Raw genomic sequence first — 16,710 nt, 5'->3', positions numbered from 1 at the left:
ACATCTAGGATTTAGTTTGGCAATGAACTGTAGCTAATTCAATATGTACTTGATTTTTCTTCTTTTATCTTCTAGTGTAAATATCCCGTTAATGTTGTGCTGAGTGAAGAACCGCTTTAAACGATTCAGTGCGTGTCCGAACCTTACACTGTTTTAAAACAGGGGGTCCATACTGTTCCGACCTTAACGTTTGTTCAGCCCTTTAAAAAGAATCGACTCAAATGAGTGATTCATTTTCGAGTCGAGCTTCACTGCATCCAACCGGTCAACGGAGCCCCCGACATGAATATGGTCACAAAAAAAATTCTCAGCCACGTATACAATAAAGTCAGGCGATGTATGTATCAGAAATATTCCATCAGGGCTTCAATATGGGATGGTATTAGACTCAAAATTATTAATAGATGAACGCATTTGTTCGTGGTTCGTAAGATACATGCATACAATGTATTCAGTAGCCTACATGGATAATTGTGCGTGAATCTATGAATCATTTTAAGTCTAATGTCATCCAATATGTTAACCTGTAGAGAATAACAACTAGGGCTCATTTAGTGGCTACTACATGGCTAATAGGATTATGTCCCTAAGAGGGGGGGGGGGTGTAAACACACCGGCTCGGTCTCAAAAACCTACTGAGCTGTCTAGTTAGCTATAACGTTTTAGGACATAACAAGCGCATCTCGGGGCAGCCGGTGCACACACAGACACTCAGACTCCTGGGATGGCCAAAAGTTTCAGCATGCGGCTTGTCTGTGATTTTCAAATGCTTTCTAGTTAGGTAGCTCACTTGATTGTGAAACACATCCGCAGACCGCTAGGGCTGAAGTCATGTGTGAGGTGGTGCTTGTGGTGTGTATAGAGAAAGCGCTTTGTTGACAGAGGCTTGGACACATGAAGAAGCTGCTGCTGCTGTGATGAGTGAAGATGCCCGGTGTTCCGCAGAGAGTGTTCGCGCTGCCCAGACAGCATTCCCTGCTGCTGCCCGCCGTCATCAACCCTTTCGTGCACGACCTTAAGTTAACCAAAGCCGATACAATCAAAGTGAGTGCTGCTCTCCATTTGTGACATGCCTGTCAATATTATTCTTCACCGACGTCATTCAGGTCTTCAGCGTATTAATGTGTCCACTTCTATTTGATTTGTCTATGATCCGTTTCCCTCTGCAGGAACTCTTATTTTCTCCTTCCTCCTTTTACCGATACATCTTACTGGTTGAATAGGAAAAGGGACTAGTAAATGCTTTCATCAAATGTAAAACGTTTAATTAGTAAGATAAGTAAACACGTGAGAAATATAAAAATTCCATCTGATGCAGAAGTGTTCAGATGATGTTACTTCTTGTATTTTACAATCTTACAGTTTTTGTAATACGGGAAAACAGTTTTTGTAATACGGGAAAATCACGCAGGAACGCAGTTCAAAACATGTGGTAGAGAGAATGTTATAAATGTTGCATTTCTGGTCATTTTAAATAGTTAATAAGATGTTTTTACTACAGTATAGAATATAAATATATAGATAGATAATGGAAAATTAGGCATGGTATGTTTTTAATTGTTGAACACAATCAAGATCTCTGACACTGTTTAAAAGGGGCTAGTTTACATGCTGGGTCAGTGTCTCTCAAACTTTCCCAAGCAATGTTTGAGGTAACCCAACCCCATCTTATATGCTCAGCTATTTTGAACTAATTATGTGAAAGATGCTTTTTCAAACTATTTTGTTTTCTGATTCCAGACATTAAAAAAAAAAAAAAAAGTGTATGTCCTTCGAAACAAGTATAAAACTATATATTTTTTTCTTGACTTTTTACATTTATTTTATTATTATTTATTTATTTAATTTTACATGAGTTTATACTACAGGGCTGTTGAATGTTTGAATCTGATTGGTTTTATTATGAATGTTTTCTTGACTGCATTGCATGTCCACATAATAGTCTATTCTGTCAACCTGTTGCCAAGGATGGAAGATGCGCTGGGTTATTTGTATATTAGATAAGTTAATGAAATGTATTTAAAAAAATAACTGTTATATTAATGTAGTGTGTACATTTTTTTATCTAATTTGTGTATCTAGTGTTTTCTTCTGGGAATCATCCTTGTGCCGCTCCGTGGCATTTTCTTGCTTCTCGTTCTTATGATGATGTGGCCGGTTTCTGTCATGATAACATTCAGACAGTCTCTGAAAGGAGCAGTGGAGCCCATGACTGGCTGGAGAAGGTAAAGATCAGTCCCTGTTCACTCATGTTAAACACCGATACATTTCACCTCCTACATTTCAGCACTAAAATATGTGTTCCTCTTTTGCGCTTACATATACTCCTGGCCTACTAACTAAACTTGACATGTAGCACATCAAACCTTGCACCTAACATTACAGATAGCGTTACTTCTTTCCATTTGTTGATTTTGTCTTAGTTCCTGATTTGTTCCTTTTGCTGCATGCAAAAAAGATAAACCTAAGCTAATAGTGGTCTGTCAGGAGCTGTGGGTAGAGGAAGGTGGGTTTATGCGTGTTTGTTTCCTCTGTATTAATAATAGATGTGAGAGATGATTTTGATGATGTGAAATTTGTGGTTTGCATATCGGCAGTTACACATAATTGCTGCATTACAGAACCCCTCCAGTCTGTTTAATTCATGCTTCTCTGTAAAAACAAGCCACATGGTTTATTGCAAAACAGCTCATTTTGCTGTTTCTCGTTTCTTCTTGAATTGACCACACCGATCAGATTAATGAAGTCTTAGCGTAGGAGGTAGCACGGCGGTTGGAGGGATGTGGTTATTCTCTAAAATGATGCAACAATGTGCTGATCTGACATCCGATGAGCACAAGGTGTCAAAGCCGTTAGTATGTTGGACTAATTAATGTCATTATCCAGTAAAATTCCTCATGTTTGTGTGCTTGTATATGTGTGTTTGTGGACAGGATCATGCACAAAAGAGTGATGACCTTTCTAGGTCGGCTGTATTTCTTCGGCATGGGCTTCAGGGTGGTGGTGAAGGGGAAGAAGGCCAGCAGTACAGAGGCCCCCATTCTAGCTGTGGCCCCCCACTCTTCTTTCTTTGATGCCATTGCCTGCATTGAAACTGGTCTACCCTCTACTGTATCCCGTTCGGAGTCCCTGGAAGCACCAATCTTTGGCAGTATGGATGTTTGTCAATATTGGTCTACACAAAATCTAATGGCGAATGTTTTTATAATGTGTTCCCGTAGCGTTGAATATGTATACTTTGTTTATTAGTTTAGTTTCTGTTACTGCAAATTGTGAGTATCATAGACAACACAGAGACAAATCCAAACAAAACCAGGGCAGAAAGTTAAATATCCATTATTGATGATAATTTTACATGTGTTATTATGACTATTATCATTACTTAGCATCCCTTATTCTTCAGTGGGTAAGATGATATTATGTTCCCCAGGGTTTTTGCGCTGTGTGCAGCCAGTGCTTGTTTCACGCAAAGATCCAGACTCTCGCAGAAACACTATCCTTGAGATTGAGCGGAGAGCAAAGTCAGGAGGACACTGGCCACAGGTGAGCGTCTCTACTTCTAGCCTCCTAAAGGTCTAAATTAGGTCACACCACTAATTTACTGCATTTCATCATACTCCGTGAAAGATTTCACTACCTCATTTAAAAAAAAAAAATTCACATGTGACTTTAAAATGGTCAAAAATAAAACCATGTCAAAAAAAGGTTTTAAGAATACCATGTGAATCTGACCATGTGAAACCAAAGTAACAAACAAAGTTTTCCAACTTTTGAAAGCAGGAAATTACTGTACTGTACTTCCCCAGCTAGAACAAAGGATGTCCGGTTCCAAAACAATGATGTCAACATTTTGGATTTTTTATTCGTTTATCCAGCTGAATTAAATGTAAATTTCTTTTTATTTTCTTTTTCAGGTGCTCATTTTCCCTGAAGGAACATGTACCAACAGATCATGTCTCATTACCTTTAAACAAGGTTAGCAGATTATGTTTATTTCTGTTGATATTCTATATATTATGCATAATAATTATAACATAGACACTATAATACAAAGTCAGTACATAATGAAGATTGTATATTGACTGCACCATATGGAAATCGTATTGTCTGTTATCAGATAACTGCTTTTACTAATGCAAATATATACAAGAGAAAGGAAAAAGAAACTATCATGGTGTTATGGGACATGGTTTGTTTCTGCGTACTATAAAAAGTAGAATGAGGTCTGAAACCAGCAAAATACAGCACATAAAAGAGACAGGAGTATTGTGTCTATGAAAAGGTATTATCCACACCACTCAGACGTTATCCCTTTGAGTCTGTGACATTTATTTAAATGTATATATATATATATATATATATATATATATATATATATATATATATATATATATATATATATATATATATATAAAGAACTGTGTTTGCAGTAGGATCCATTAATTTAGCGGTTCAGAGTGATTTATATTTATTTTTGTATCATGTGAGATTTATAGATTTCTCTCTACCATCAAGTCATATCATTAGACGGTGTTTGCTTGATTGATAATCATTGATTGTCCGCTTGAGAACCTGTCAGATAGCTATGACCTCATATGTAGGGCATGGTTTGATCAATGGAGTGTCAGACAGGGATTTAACAGCATTCTGAAGCATTTGAGAATTGTTCATGAGAAAGAATGAAAGGTGCTTATGTGCTACTCTCTTCTTAAACTCCACAGGAGCCTTTGTCCCAGGGGTCCCAGTACAGCCTGTTCTGATCAGATACCCAAATAAGCTGGTCAGTATGAATTCAACAAAAGTCCTATACTGTTGTCATGATGCCTCCATTTTTGAGTAACATAAGAATTTTAAATATATGCAAAATACAAATCCGTAAATAACCAAAGAGCACTTTAGGAGACCATAAAATAAGCATACAAATGCATACCAAGCAAACTGAAGGCTCTGCCAGTATGTCAGTTGAGGACTTTCATAATCTGCTGCTCTTGTGTGAATACAGTAGATCAAATGTTCATACCTCTTTAAATGGAAGGTTTCTTACCAATGTGTGTATTTTTAATACTTATAGGACACAGTTACATGGACATGGCAGGGCCCAAAATCGTAAGTAGTAATTAATATAAACAAAGTCAGAAGTTTTAACACAGTTGATGAAATGCTTTCACAACTGGGTATTTTCCCATCACTGTTACAAGGAAAAAGTCACCAGAATTAAATATTATGTTGCAAGAAACACTCTGATGATGAGCCAAAAATGATGTTTCATTTGTTTATTGGAACTGAAGATGAGAGATATTTTATATTCAAACCAAATGGGGAAATAACATGTGGTCTGACCAAATTCTCATCTTCCTCCTTACACGGCGAGACATCTCTGCATGCGTAGTGTTGTAGATTGCTTTCTTAGATAAGCTTGGTTTTGAGACCCTTTTGTAGTATGTTATACAAGAAACGCAGTTGCACAGTCATGCATGTAAAGAGAGCAATGCTTCCTGAAATGCTGTTGGTTTGGAACCTCACCACCAGTTCCTGTTTTAGGGCCAGACTACTGCTGCTCACACTCTGTCAGCTCTATACTACAGTGGAGGTTGAGGTCTGTGAGAAACATTTGTGTATTTCATGATCTTATGATTTCAGTATCTCAGCATTTTACCCCTTTAATGAAGAAACATGAATGACTAAGCTAATCCCACATACTATACAGCTAATTTCCAGAAAGTTAAGTATATGTATTGCATTTGTGTTTTAGTTTCTGCCCCCTCAAATTCCTACTGAGATGGAGAAAAAGTGTCCTATCAAGTTTGCTCATTCAGTGAGAGCTGTGATGGCTGAGTAAGCATGCCTTGTTGCCGTTTATTATTCTGTGTCTTTATAATATTATATTTATTGGATATTTAAGATGTGTGCACAATACAGTATTTCAGTGTTAATTTCTCTCTCTGTCACTAGGTCTCTGGGCCTTCCGGTCACAGACCACACCTACGAAGATTGTCGTCTGATGATTGCAGCAGGAGAACTGACTCTGCCTATGGAGGCAGGCCTCGTGGAGTTTACCAAGATCAGCAGGAAATTGGAGTATGACTGTGTATTTAATAAAAAAAAAAAAATTGTAAACATTTTGAAACTGGTATCCCACATGACGCACCATTTAAAATCTTTGCTTCTGTCGTAACTCCAGATTAAAATGGGACAATGTGAAGAAGGAATTGGAGAGTTTTGCCAACATAGCCTGTTCCTGCAAAGGCGGCAGGATCACAATTGAGGAGTTTGCCGGCTTTCTCAAACTGCCTGTCAGCCCAGCTCTACAGGAGCTCTTCACTCTGTTTGACAGGGTGAGTTTGTCTATAACTAACCACATGGAAAAAGATAGGGAAAAGAGCATCACAGAACAGAAGCTTATAAATGTATAAAATGCTCTCAGATATCTGCTTTAAAGTCTGCTTAATAATATTTCCAAAACAACAAATCTACAGTGAATCTATGGTACTGGATGACTCTAACGGCATTCTATTTTATCCACAGTGTGGTCTGTTTAAAGCATATGTTTTCTCTTTGTAGAATGGCGATGGGACCATTGATTTCAGAGAGTATGTGATTGGTGTCACAGTTCTGTGCCGCCCAGCTAATAACGAGGAAGTCATTCAGACTGTTTTTAAGGTACTGTAATGATGTCACAGATAGCACTGATTTTATTGTAAAAAAAACAAAAAAAAAAATATCAATGATCTCAAAATGTGACTATGCAAAGATTAAAAGAAGATTTCATCTGATAAAGATTAAAAGATTAAACATATTTTGTGGTTTGGTTTTTTGGTGCCAGTGGTTGTTAACACCTCGAGGTGGTTTACAAAAAAAAAAAAAATCATCAGTCATCAGTCATCAGTAGAACAATACTACAGTATGTGGGAGTACTATAGTGGGATTTATCGTCAAAAATATTTTCACGTGTCTTTGAATTGTTTCTACAGCTGTTTGACATTGATGAGGACAACTGTATCACACAAGAGGAGTTTAGCGGTTTGCTGCGTTCTGCTCTCGGTGTATGTGATCTTGATGTCCACAGCCTCTTCAAAGAAATTGATGCAGATGGATCAGGACACATAACTTATGGTCTGTATGCCAACTGTATAGCAACTACCACAGTGATAGGAACTGTCACATTAATAGAGCTATCATTCAGAGAATACTTCTTTTATTCACACTTTTTATTAGGTGGCCTTTACTACTATGTACTTACATTTAAATTAATAATTTGGTACAGTGCACATATTGTGTACATACATGTTTTTACATTGTACTTATATTTGAAAACATATCTGCATGTAATTGCATCTGTAATTGATTTATCTAATTACATTGATAATTACACTGTCGACCCATTCTTTACACCTTAACCCACCCTTAAACGTCCCCAAACCTCAATAGCAAAAAAAGTGTTTTGCAATACAATACGAACACAATAAGTACATTTGTGATGCAAGTACACAGTAGTTAAGGCCACCTAATATAAATTAGGCAATTTAGTAAACAAATAACTAGTACTATTATAACCAATTGTTTTGTGGGCTGTCATGATGATTACATTTGTTGCTACATTCAGTGTTTTATCATTAGTTTTTTTTTTTTTTTTTTTTTTTTTACAAAGAAACATAATTCACGGAAACGGTGGCAGTGATTGTCTAGTTTTTCAGTTTAGTTTTTTTGAAAGTTGTCAAACCCAATTGTTGCTTGTAAGACTAAACTGAACTACACACAGGCCTAATACTGGCCATGTTAACTTTGGTTGCCTGTTTTAGTTGTATTAAGCGAATTACTCAATGCTAAATTTCTTTATACTAGTATCATCTTTATTAAACTAATTTTATTGATTTGAAAATATATTTAAGCATAATTGTTCCAATAAATGTTTAAATACAACTGCTCAGTGAGGACTCTCAGGAGGATTTTCCTGTGAAGCTGCTTTACAATCATGGATTTGACTTGACTTGACAATCTAGGCAGTATCACAATCCAAATCTTTTGAAACAGATCATTTCATGTCATGATTTAACTCGTCTGAATTGAACCTTGACTTTGGGCTGTCTGATACTAGAAGAGAACTAGCAGATTTCTAAGTCTGAATGCTGTTTATCAGTTTAGGTTTAAAAGTCCAACAGAAGTTTCCACAATCAATTATTTAAAAGCATCACCCCAGGGCCCAAGGCTTTTTTTTCCAATGAAAGTATCATGGTTAGCAGCACACAGAGTATAATATTATTTTTTACAATCACACCGGTGTGATTAGATCGTCCAGTGCGGCACAGCATCGCTCGCTGGCTGGCGCTGAGCCAGAGACAGACGCTGCATTATAACCAATCACATATGATTCTGCTGAGCTTATGAATGCAATGGCCAATCAGAGACGTTCAGATGAGTTTTGTTCACTTGCTCGCTGACTGATTATGTGGCAAATTCTCTCATCAGAAACAACAAAGTGCAAATGTGTGTACGAATGTCTTTGAGAGTGCCTGAACTGGCTAGACTGAATGAAAATGTTCTTTGATAATGTAAATTGTATAATAAGCAACTTACAATATTGTCACATTAAATGCAAATTCAGTCATATTAAAAATATTTTATGGCATGACACCCATATCTGCCACTTAAGATAAAAGTATTTTTATGTGAGGTTAATAGATTACACTATTAGTCTACTAATAGTGCCCATCACCATTTATTGATCAATTAACAATCTATAAAGGTGCAGACGCATTTAAAAGCTGCACATATTTGAGAATCGAGATATTCCCTAATGTAGTTTACATGTTTGGAAATATTTATAATAAAAAGAGAAAAGAAAAAAAAAACATAATCCTTTATCAGTTATACAGCATTACAACCCAGCCCACCCCCTCACATGCCCACTCAAAAATCAAGAGTGCATGACACCGCTGGCATCACATGATTCCATTGTGTGTATGTAAATGCCTAGGGAAATATATGTGTGCGGATTCATGAACACTTTCAAGTGAAGGCTTGTTGTCTGTCTCATCTATCAGTTGTCAAGGTTGAATCATGACTAGGATTGGTCTTTTGTAAAACTTGTTGAAAGTTTTGTGAGTTGATTTCAGCCGCATGCCAAATTAAATCAAGGATGTTTTCACACAGTGTCCTATTTCCCATAGCATATTCATATTATGTTATTCATTCATTAATGCCTGCCACACTTACTTGATTAGTGTGGTTTCTTTTTGAGTATCGAAAGAAGTATAAATCTGTAACTAATTTGCTTTCTCTATTTGTCTCTCAGATGAGTTCTGCTCCTTCGCTCTCACCCATCCGGAGTATGCCAAGCTCTTCACCACCTACATCGAGCTACAGCGTTACCAGGGGCTCCAGGGGGAGGAGCTCGATTTTGATGCCAGTTTGTCTGAGTGCTGCACTGCTTCTCATAGTAACCACCAAGAGGACAGTACCTCTGATAAGAAAGATGACTGACAGCATGCAGCCATAAGGTTCATTTTCTGCCACGCCATTTAAACATGTGCATTAAGCTTGGCCGGAAGGATTGTACTCTCACATATGCCATGTCAGCAGTTTTCTGTTTACACCACCAAGTATTTCATAAACTATTCAGTGGTTTATTTAAAGGGTTTCAGATAAATGCAAATGCACACAGGCATGCTAAAATGTTTTGGCAACACTTTAGGACAGGTTACAATTCTCCCTATTAACTAGTAGCTTATTAGCATGCCTATTGTTAACATAATGGCTGTTTATTAGTATTTTAAGGAAATATTCTGCATGAACATATTCTACATCCATAATCTTACCCAGTACCTAAACCTGAACATTACCTTAATAGCTATTAATAAGCAGCGAATTAGGAGTATATTGAGGCAAAAATCATAGTTAATGGCTGGTTAATCGTGAGAATTGGACATTGAAAATACATTTTAATCTTAATCTGCAGCTAAAAAGTAAATTTTATTGTTATAACACAACTCAATTTTTTAGACACGAAGCTTAGTTCCAATTCAGTTTTTATGCATTTTATTTGATAATGTCTAATAAACAAATATATATTATTTGAATATATCTAATCTGGAAAATTATTTTGTGATTGCATTGGAGATAATTGTGTGTCTTTAATGGAAAAGTATATATTTCTTAAAATGAATATTTTACAAAAGAGATTATTATACAAATACCAAGTTTCTTTTCTTTTTTCCTTTTTTCCCACTTTTCTGCTCAGGGATGTTGGTACAGAAAGCGAGTTGTAATCAAAGGTTTAACTTTGCATCTTGTTTTTATTTGCATTCCCATCGAGGGGAGATGTTGCTGAGTTAGCGTTCTGTCCCTGCTGCTTGTTCAGACTAATACTCTGTTGCATCCGCTGAAAATAGGCCAATTTGTGAGCAAACCGGCAACACAACACGCCCACAGTAGTATGCAACAAAGGGCTTGATTCCAAATGATCCCTCTGCAGTGGTATTTATTTAGCAATGCAGGTTGCAATTATGATTTTGTTAACACAGCAAAGTTAGCTTTTTTTTTTTGCAATTAAAATAATCCTTTGAATTTTAACTAGTATGTGTTGTCCCTTTTATGTTTGAGTGCATGAGCACTTGTTAGAAGAGTTTGTACACTCTTGTGAATTGTCAGGAAATACAGAAGAAAAACTGCTGATAAGCAGCCTGCTAAGAATACTTTCATACTGAAAACTTCCACTAGGTGACAGCAACTCCTAGTATATACAGAAAGCAGCTCGTCTGCATAAACGGCTCCTCATTTCCAAAGAAATCTTTAGTGAATGTGCAAATACTGGAAATGTACATCCACAATATTAGATGAACTTCTGCTTTTATGGAGTTTCAGAATGCATGTGTACAAAGTTAAAAATAATAAAATGAAAAGGGACTTCTCTGCTGTCTCATGTGATTATAAAATGCCATGCAATTGAGGTCAAAGGTCATGTTTCATCATCTTTGTTGCTCCCAAAAAGCAGCATAAGCATCTACAGTCGGAATTCACACATTTTGATGTCATAATGTCACAAAGACTGTCGGGTATAGTCAGCATCAATGCAAAAAAAAAAAAGATTTTAGGGGACATAGTGGTCATAAAGACACCCTTTCTCTGTGTCCAGGAGTTTAGGCAGTTGAAATATTGCCTCGCTGGCTGTCGGGCAATGACTTTGCAGTCAGCGTTTGGGCACGTACAGAAGGTATCTCACAAATCTTGACGAGCTTCTGAGGAAGCATGATTTTTTTTAATTATAACATTTTTATTTGATAATGTCATTTTTCTCTTGATAGCAAAATTGAGAGAGGTTTGGTGGAAACCAAGTGTATATTTAATTACTACTACAATACTAATTTCTTGCCATAAATGAAATCAAAAGTTCAAACTATTTAAAAAGAACAGGGCCTCAGAATTACATTGATTCATGATAGTGAAACACAATGCCTGCAGCGCCTTTTCAAGTTTCCATCAGCGTAGGATGAAATATCTGACCTCTTTAATATCATAAAGGAGGTTGGTAAAGGAGAAACAGGTTCATCATTAAGTGGTTTCTGTAATGTACCTTCTGTTGTGCTGAGCTGCAGTATATCAAAACCAAGTCAATCAGTAAGAGTACTCAGCAAGCAACTTGCAGTGCTTTTGTCCATATAATATCATCAGAGGGCAGGTCAGGGACGACGATATGATGATGTCTTATGAGCAGCTAATGTTCTCTCTCTCTCTCTTGTCTTGATACAGCAGGATGAAGGATGAGATTGCACTCACTTCATTAAAGTCCTGCTGCTCCACACGCTGTGATAACCAGCTGTGATTTCCACCGTCAATTTGTTTTAACCTTTTCAGACATGACGGGGGCATTTCATTAAATTCATTTCATTTAATCACAATTGATGAGATTGCATGGAATCAATTAAGTCACATTGTTGTTACTGTTTCTCTCTCTCCGTCTCTCGCTGTCTCCATGTCCATCTTTCTTTCTTTCGCTCTCTTTCTCCCTTTTTTTGCTCACAATATTGCAGCATTCATTTTTATTTCAGCCTGAGGTGAGTCTGCCTAGTCAAATTGTGGGCAATCAGCCCAAGTAATCTGGTTTTATTTGCACAAGACCAAACAAGAGTTAGCTGTTAGGGCTTTGACTGGGCGGTCTGGAACAGATGAGGGGGCTGATCGGGGGCTCGTCTGAAAAGGTCAGTGCCGACAGGCTACACTGCTAATTGACGGGTTGCAAAATAGCTGCAAATCACTGACCCTTCACTCCCACTGTATGTGTAGACAATATATACATCAAATACTTTTCCCTTAGAAGGAAATGTATAACATACTGCATCTTTTCTCCTCCTTCTCTCTCCCTAGTTCTTAGTTTTAATTTGTTTGTCAAAATGGCAGAATGAGGGCTTTAAATCGCTGTCTTATCATATTAACTTCTCTCTCTCTCTCTCTCTCTCTCTCTATTTGGAGCCATCACGCCTACAGAGCAGGAGGGCCTGACCTTGGAAAGAAGCATCTTATAGTTCCTCTTATAGTGAGAGCACATATAAAACATGCATTAAGCTTTCGCCATCTGTTGGATGAATTAATGCTGATGGATCCAAATCTATTCTCTCAGACAGGACAGCAAAAGCATAACAGCAAAACTGTAGTGTGAACTAGAACAATGTACGTCAACATCGGGATTAGGATTGATCTCATGCCGAAATAGGCTACTGTACACAAAAGATCTCCTGATGTTAACCAGGATAGATTTAGCCAGCATTAAGTGATGGATTGTTGGTTTACTGCTAATGTAGGAAGTATTTGCCAAACATTATAACAGCTACAAAAATCTTTCGTATGGGATTTAGAAAGAAATGAATGAATCTCAATTTCAATCTGACCATGATCAATAAGGATTAGAAGAGCAGCAATACAATTGTTGACTTATTTTAAGTCCTTTTAAATATGTAATGTAAAATGTATACAACATCAAGATTCATTATCTTAAAGGGGTCATATGATGTGATTTCAAGTTTTTCTTTCTCTTTGGAGTGTTACAAGCTGATTGTGCATATCCCTGAAGTTACAAAGACTAAAGTCTCAAAACCAAAGAGATATTCTTTATCAAAATGAAGACTCTGCCATGCCCCTCTATGGTTCGTTCAAACATGCCCCCACGTCTACATCACTTCGTGGAAATATTTGTGTAATGCCGCCCAAATGTTCACGCAATGAAAGAAGGCGTGGTTTCAGTAACCTTAGTGTTGAAGCAGCCATTATATTTGGACTACCGAAAGTAGATGCATTTCGGAATCTTTAAGATTACTTACAGGTTACAACATAACAGAACCGCATTTTATGGATGACAGTTTAGTGAACCTTGGAGAGGAGGTAATTCTGACTTGGCTACGAAAATCTGGGGCTTCTGAATCAGCTACTGTACTCACTCACATCACAGTGGAGTCAGCTGTCTTAACTGTCCTTGGCTTGCATATTGCAAAAACATATGAGCTTCATCACTGTCTGTCACACCACTCTGTTCCCCTTTCAGGCTTGAAGTGACGGTAAAATCGGCCAATCACAATACACTGGGTCAGTTGGCCAATCAGAGATGACTTCGCTTGTCAGAAGGAGAGACGTTGTAGAAAACGACAGGGAATAGAGAACCTACAAAAATTTACAGTATTTGAAAAATACTGTGTTTTTTGTTGTTGTTGTTTTTACATTAAGGCAAGTCAACATATTCTGTTACACCAAATACACAAAATAATGATCTTTAAAAATCATATGACCCCTTTAACATTTTGGTGTCCTAATATTTTTGTCACAATTTCTGTTTTATACTGAGGGTTTTAAAGCAATATCAAAATGACAAAATACACAAAATGAATGTGTACATGTGTTAAGTGGTCAATACATGCTTTGTAAAAATGCTGAAACTTTGATCCAACATTATCCAAACTACATGTAAATACAATCATTAGTAAACGAAAAGGGCAAATGTGATCCTAGCTCACCAGTCTTGTACTGAATCACATGCTTGACCCCATATTCATGATATTGATCTGTCACAGAAATGAAAACGGCATAATTAGGGGAATTCAAGAATATTAATGTTTTGACATCAAAGTCCTTATTTAGTGCAATCAGTGACTTTTTACTGTAAGCCCTGGCACCGTTGATCATCTACTGCTTTGAGTTTCATTTAAATAAAATATATTGTACCCTGAACTGGTGTATAGATTTACCATGCAGAATCAATTTCATGTTAATAGTCGGTAAATTTTAGATAAAAGTGAAGATCAGAGGTCAATGATTGTGTTTATAGCCTGAATATAAGATGCCCACAGATATTGTAGTGGTTCATATGGCAGATAATACAAGTGATTACTCCAGTCTAACTCCTGAGACTAATTGCAATATTGATGCAAAATATTCAAACATCGTTTATGCTTCAAGGAAAGGATGCTTTGCTCTAAAGGTGACCTTCTTTAGCATCACCCTCTCTTACATGTATGGCAACATCAACAGAAATGAAAGATTCCAGTTCCTTTGGAGGAAGAATGTGTATTAAGGAACAAATGAATAAACAAAAACCTCTAAACCCTGCTCCTTACTTTTGTTATCTAATCTGAACCCAAATATGTACAAAACTGCACAAAAACAGGCCTGTAAAGGTTTCATAAAAGAAACGCTGGAGAGCTTTAAGGGGACATTCATTGACTTTAATGGGATGAACTGATTGGCCATATCTAATAGAAATCGTCGCCTTTGGCTAAAGCGGGTGTGGAATTAGATTACATGTGGAACACAATGCTTTTACTGCTTCTTAGAAAACAACTAATTGAATCTATGTAGAAGAAGAGAGAAGAAACAGGCAACTCAAAGAGGAATAAAAACAGACTTTGGAAAAAAAAAATGTAGTAGTGATGGGAGATGGACATAGCTCTAATATGTTTATATGTTATGAATTCTTGACAAAAAACACAAGGTGTGAATTAAGAGAGGGATTTGGGAAATCTGACCCTTCTAATTGTAGAGGGTAAGTGAGCAGTATTTTTGAACACATTTAAAATCATGCACATATAAGATGATGATTCATATGACATAAAGCTGTTTTATTTTGCATGGAGCAAATCCCCACATGTTGAGATAATACGTATATGGCCAGATTAATAGGCCTACTATCTTGGTAACTCCAAATGCAATACTTGTTAAAATGTATTTATTTTCCACTGCACAATGTTTTAGTAAAGATGTAGATTACAAGATTCAGTTTGATTGAGTTTACAGACATAAGCAATGGCAAACAGCAATGGTTTGTTCCTCAAGCGCCTTCTATCCAGATCAGTCTTGGACAAACATTGACAATATTCAGAAATCAGAATACTGATTAAAAAAAAAATCTCAATTACAATATATTATACATGTGACCATAATACAAGCAAAAATATATAGGTTAAAAACACTAATAAGGGGAACATTTAAAATGGTAACCATATATATATATAAAAAATTAACATTTTAAATGATTTTCACTTGTGCCCATATTTTAAAGATTTATATTCTATATCTATATTTTACTACTATCAACCTTTCTTCACTCCACAGATTGAAATTCATGACTCAACTTCCTTTCTATTCTCTCTTTCCATTTCTGACTGCAGTCTCATTTCTGTTTTCTAAATAAGTACATTTTAAATGCCAACTTAAAAATAACCAGTTAATGTCAGTTTATTTAATTAATTTGTTTATAATTACTGAAGGTTAACTCTCTATATCTAACAAATTCAGCCAACGTGGACCAGCAATATATATATATATATATATATATATATATATATATATATATATATATATATATATATATATATATATATATATATATATATATATATTCCCTGTTAATGGTAGTATTGAATAAAACAGAAACTATAGATTCATGTTTGTTTATATTTAGTGAGCAACCTTATAAGTTACAAGTAAAACTCTTATGTCAAAGATTCTACCTTTAACCATGACACAGTCCTCCTTTAAGGGGTAGCCACACCCACCAGTGTCACATTGCATCAACCAAAACTATTTATTAGAGAAATAGTGTCCCTTTAATTAAGAATGATTGTTATGCTCTGAAAGTGTAAACCCTTTGAGCACAGTACAATCAAGCTTAAATGGCCCACTTTACCTGATGAATTCACCCTACATATAACCAGCAAATAACAAAACTAAACAAAAATACAAATACAAAGTATAAGGGGCGTCATCGGCTAAAATATAAGAACGTTTAGCTTTAAGTTTCCATTAAGTTATGAAATTATCTCTTAACACTCAAAGGCACGTTTTTCCTAGTTTAAACATTAGGGAAAACATTAAGGGAAAGTTCCATCTTGTAATTTTGTAAAACATTACGAAATTGTTAGCCTGCTTCTGAATGAACGATCTGAACAAATGACGTTATATAAACGAAAAATATTCAACTAAAACGTTTCAGGAAAGAAAAAAAGTTCCATAAAAAAATATATATATATATATATATATATTATTTTGAGCTGTTATTTTGAGAACGTTATTGAAAATCATATAACTTGGAACAAACGTCCAATTATTTTATTCCGTTGTAAGAATAATTAAACCGAATAAACAGAATAGAATAGTTTACACACTGAATTGCTTTACTAACAATTCAGTAATGTTATACTGCGCTTCTCCTAAATTACGAAACTATTTATA

General features: G+C 36.0%; 1 protein-coding gene across 1 annotated transcript; it reads left to right on the top strand.

Annotated features, from left to right (window-relative positions):
• The first annotated feature begins 685 nt into the window (after positions 1-685).
• On the top strand, positions 686-10,906 carry LOC127961270 (lysophosphatidylcholine acyltransferase 2-like). Its single transcript, XM_052560320.1, has 14 exons — positions 686-1,044; positions 2,083-2,225; positions 2,934-3,151; positions 3,431-3,543; positions 3,915-3,975; positions 4,722-4,780; positions 5,072-5,106; positions 5,542-5,596; positions 5,753-5,835; positions 5,953-6,078; positions 6,182-6,335; positions 6,562-6,660; positions 6,972-7,113; positions 9,293-10,906. Exons 1-14 carry the CDS (start codon positions 928-930, stop codon positions 9,478-9,480), a joined length of 1,593 nt encoding a protein of 530 aa, XP_052416280.1. The 5' UTR covers positions 686-927; the 3' UTR covers positions 9,481-10,906.
• The last annotated feature ends 5,804 nt before the right edge of the window (positions 10,907-16,710 follow it).

The sequence above is a fragment of the Carassius gibelio genome, chromosome B7 (assembly GCF_023724105.1).
Source record: "Carassius gibelio isolate Cgi1373 ecotype wild population from Czech Republic chromosome B7, carGib1.2-hapl.c, whole genome shotgun sequence".
NCBI classification, from domain to species: Eukaryota; Metazoa; Chordata; class Actinopteri; order Cypriniformes; family Cyprinidae; genus Carassius; species Carassius gibelio.
This window is presented reverse-complemented; position numbering and strand designations above follow the sequence as displayed.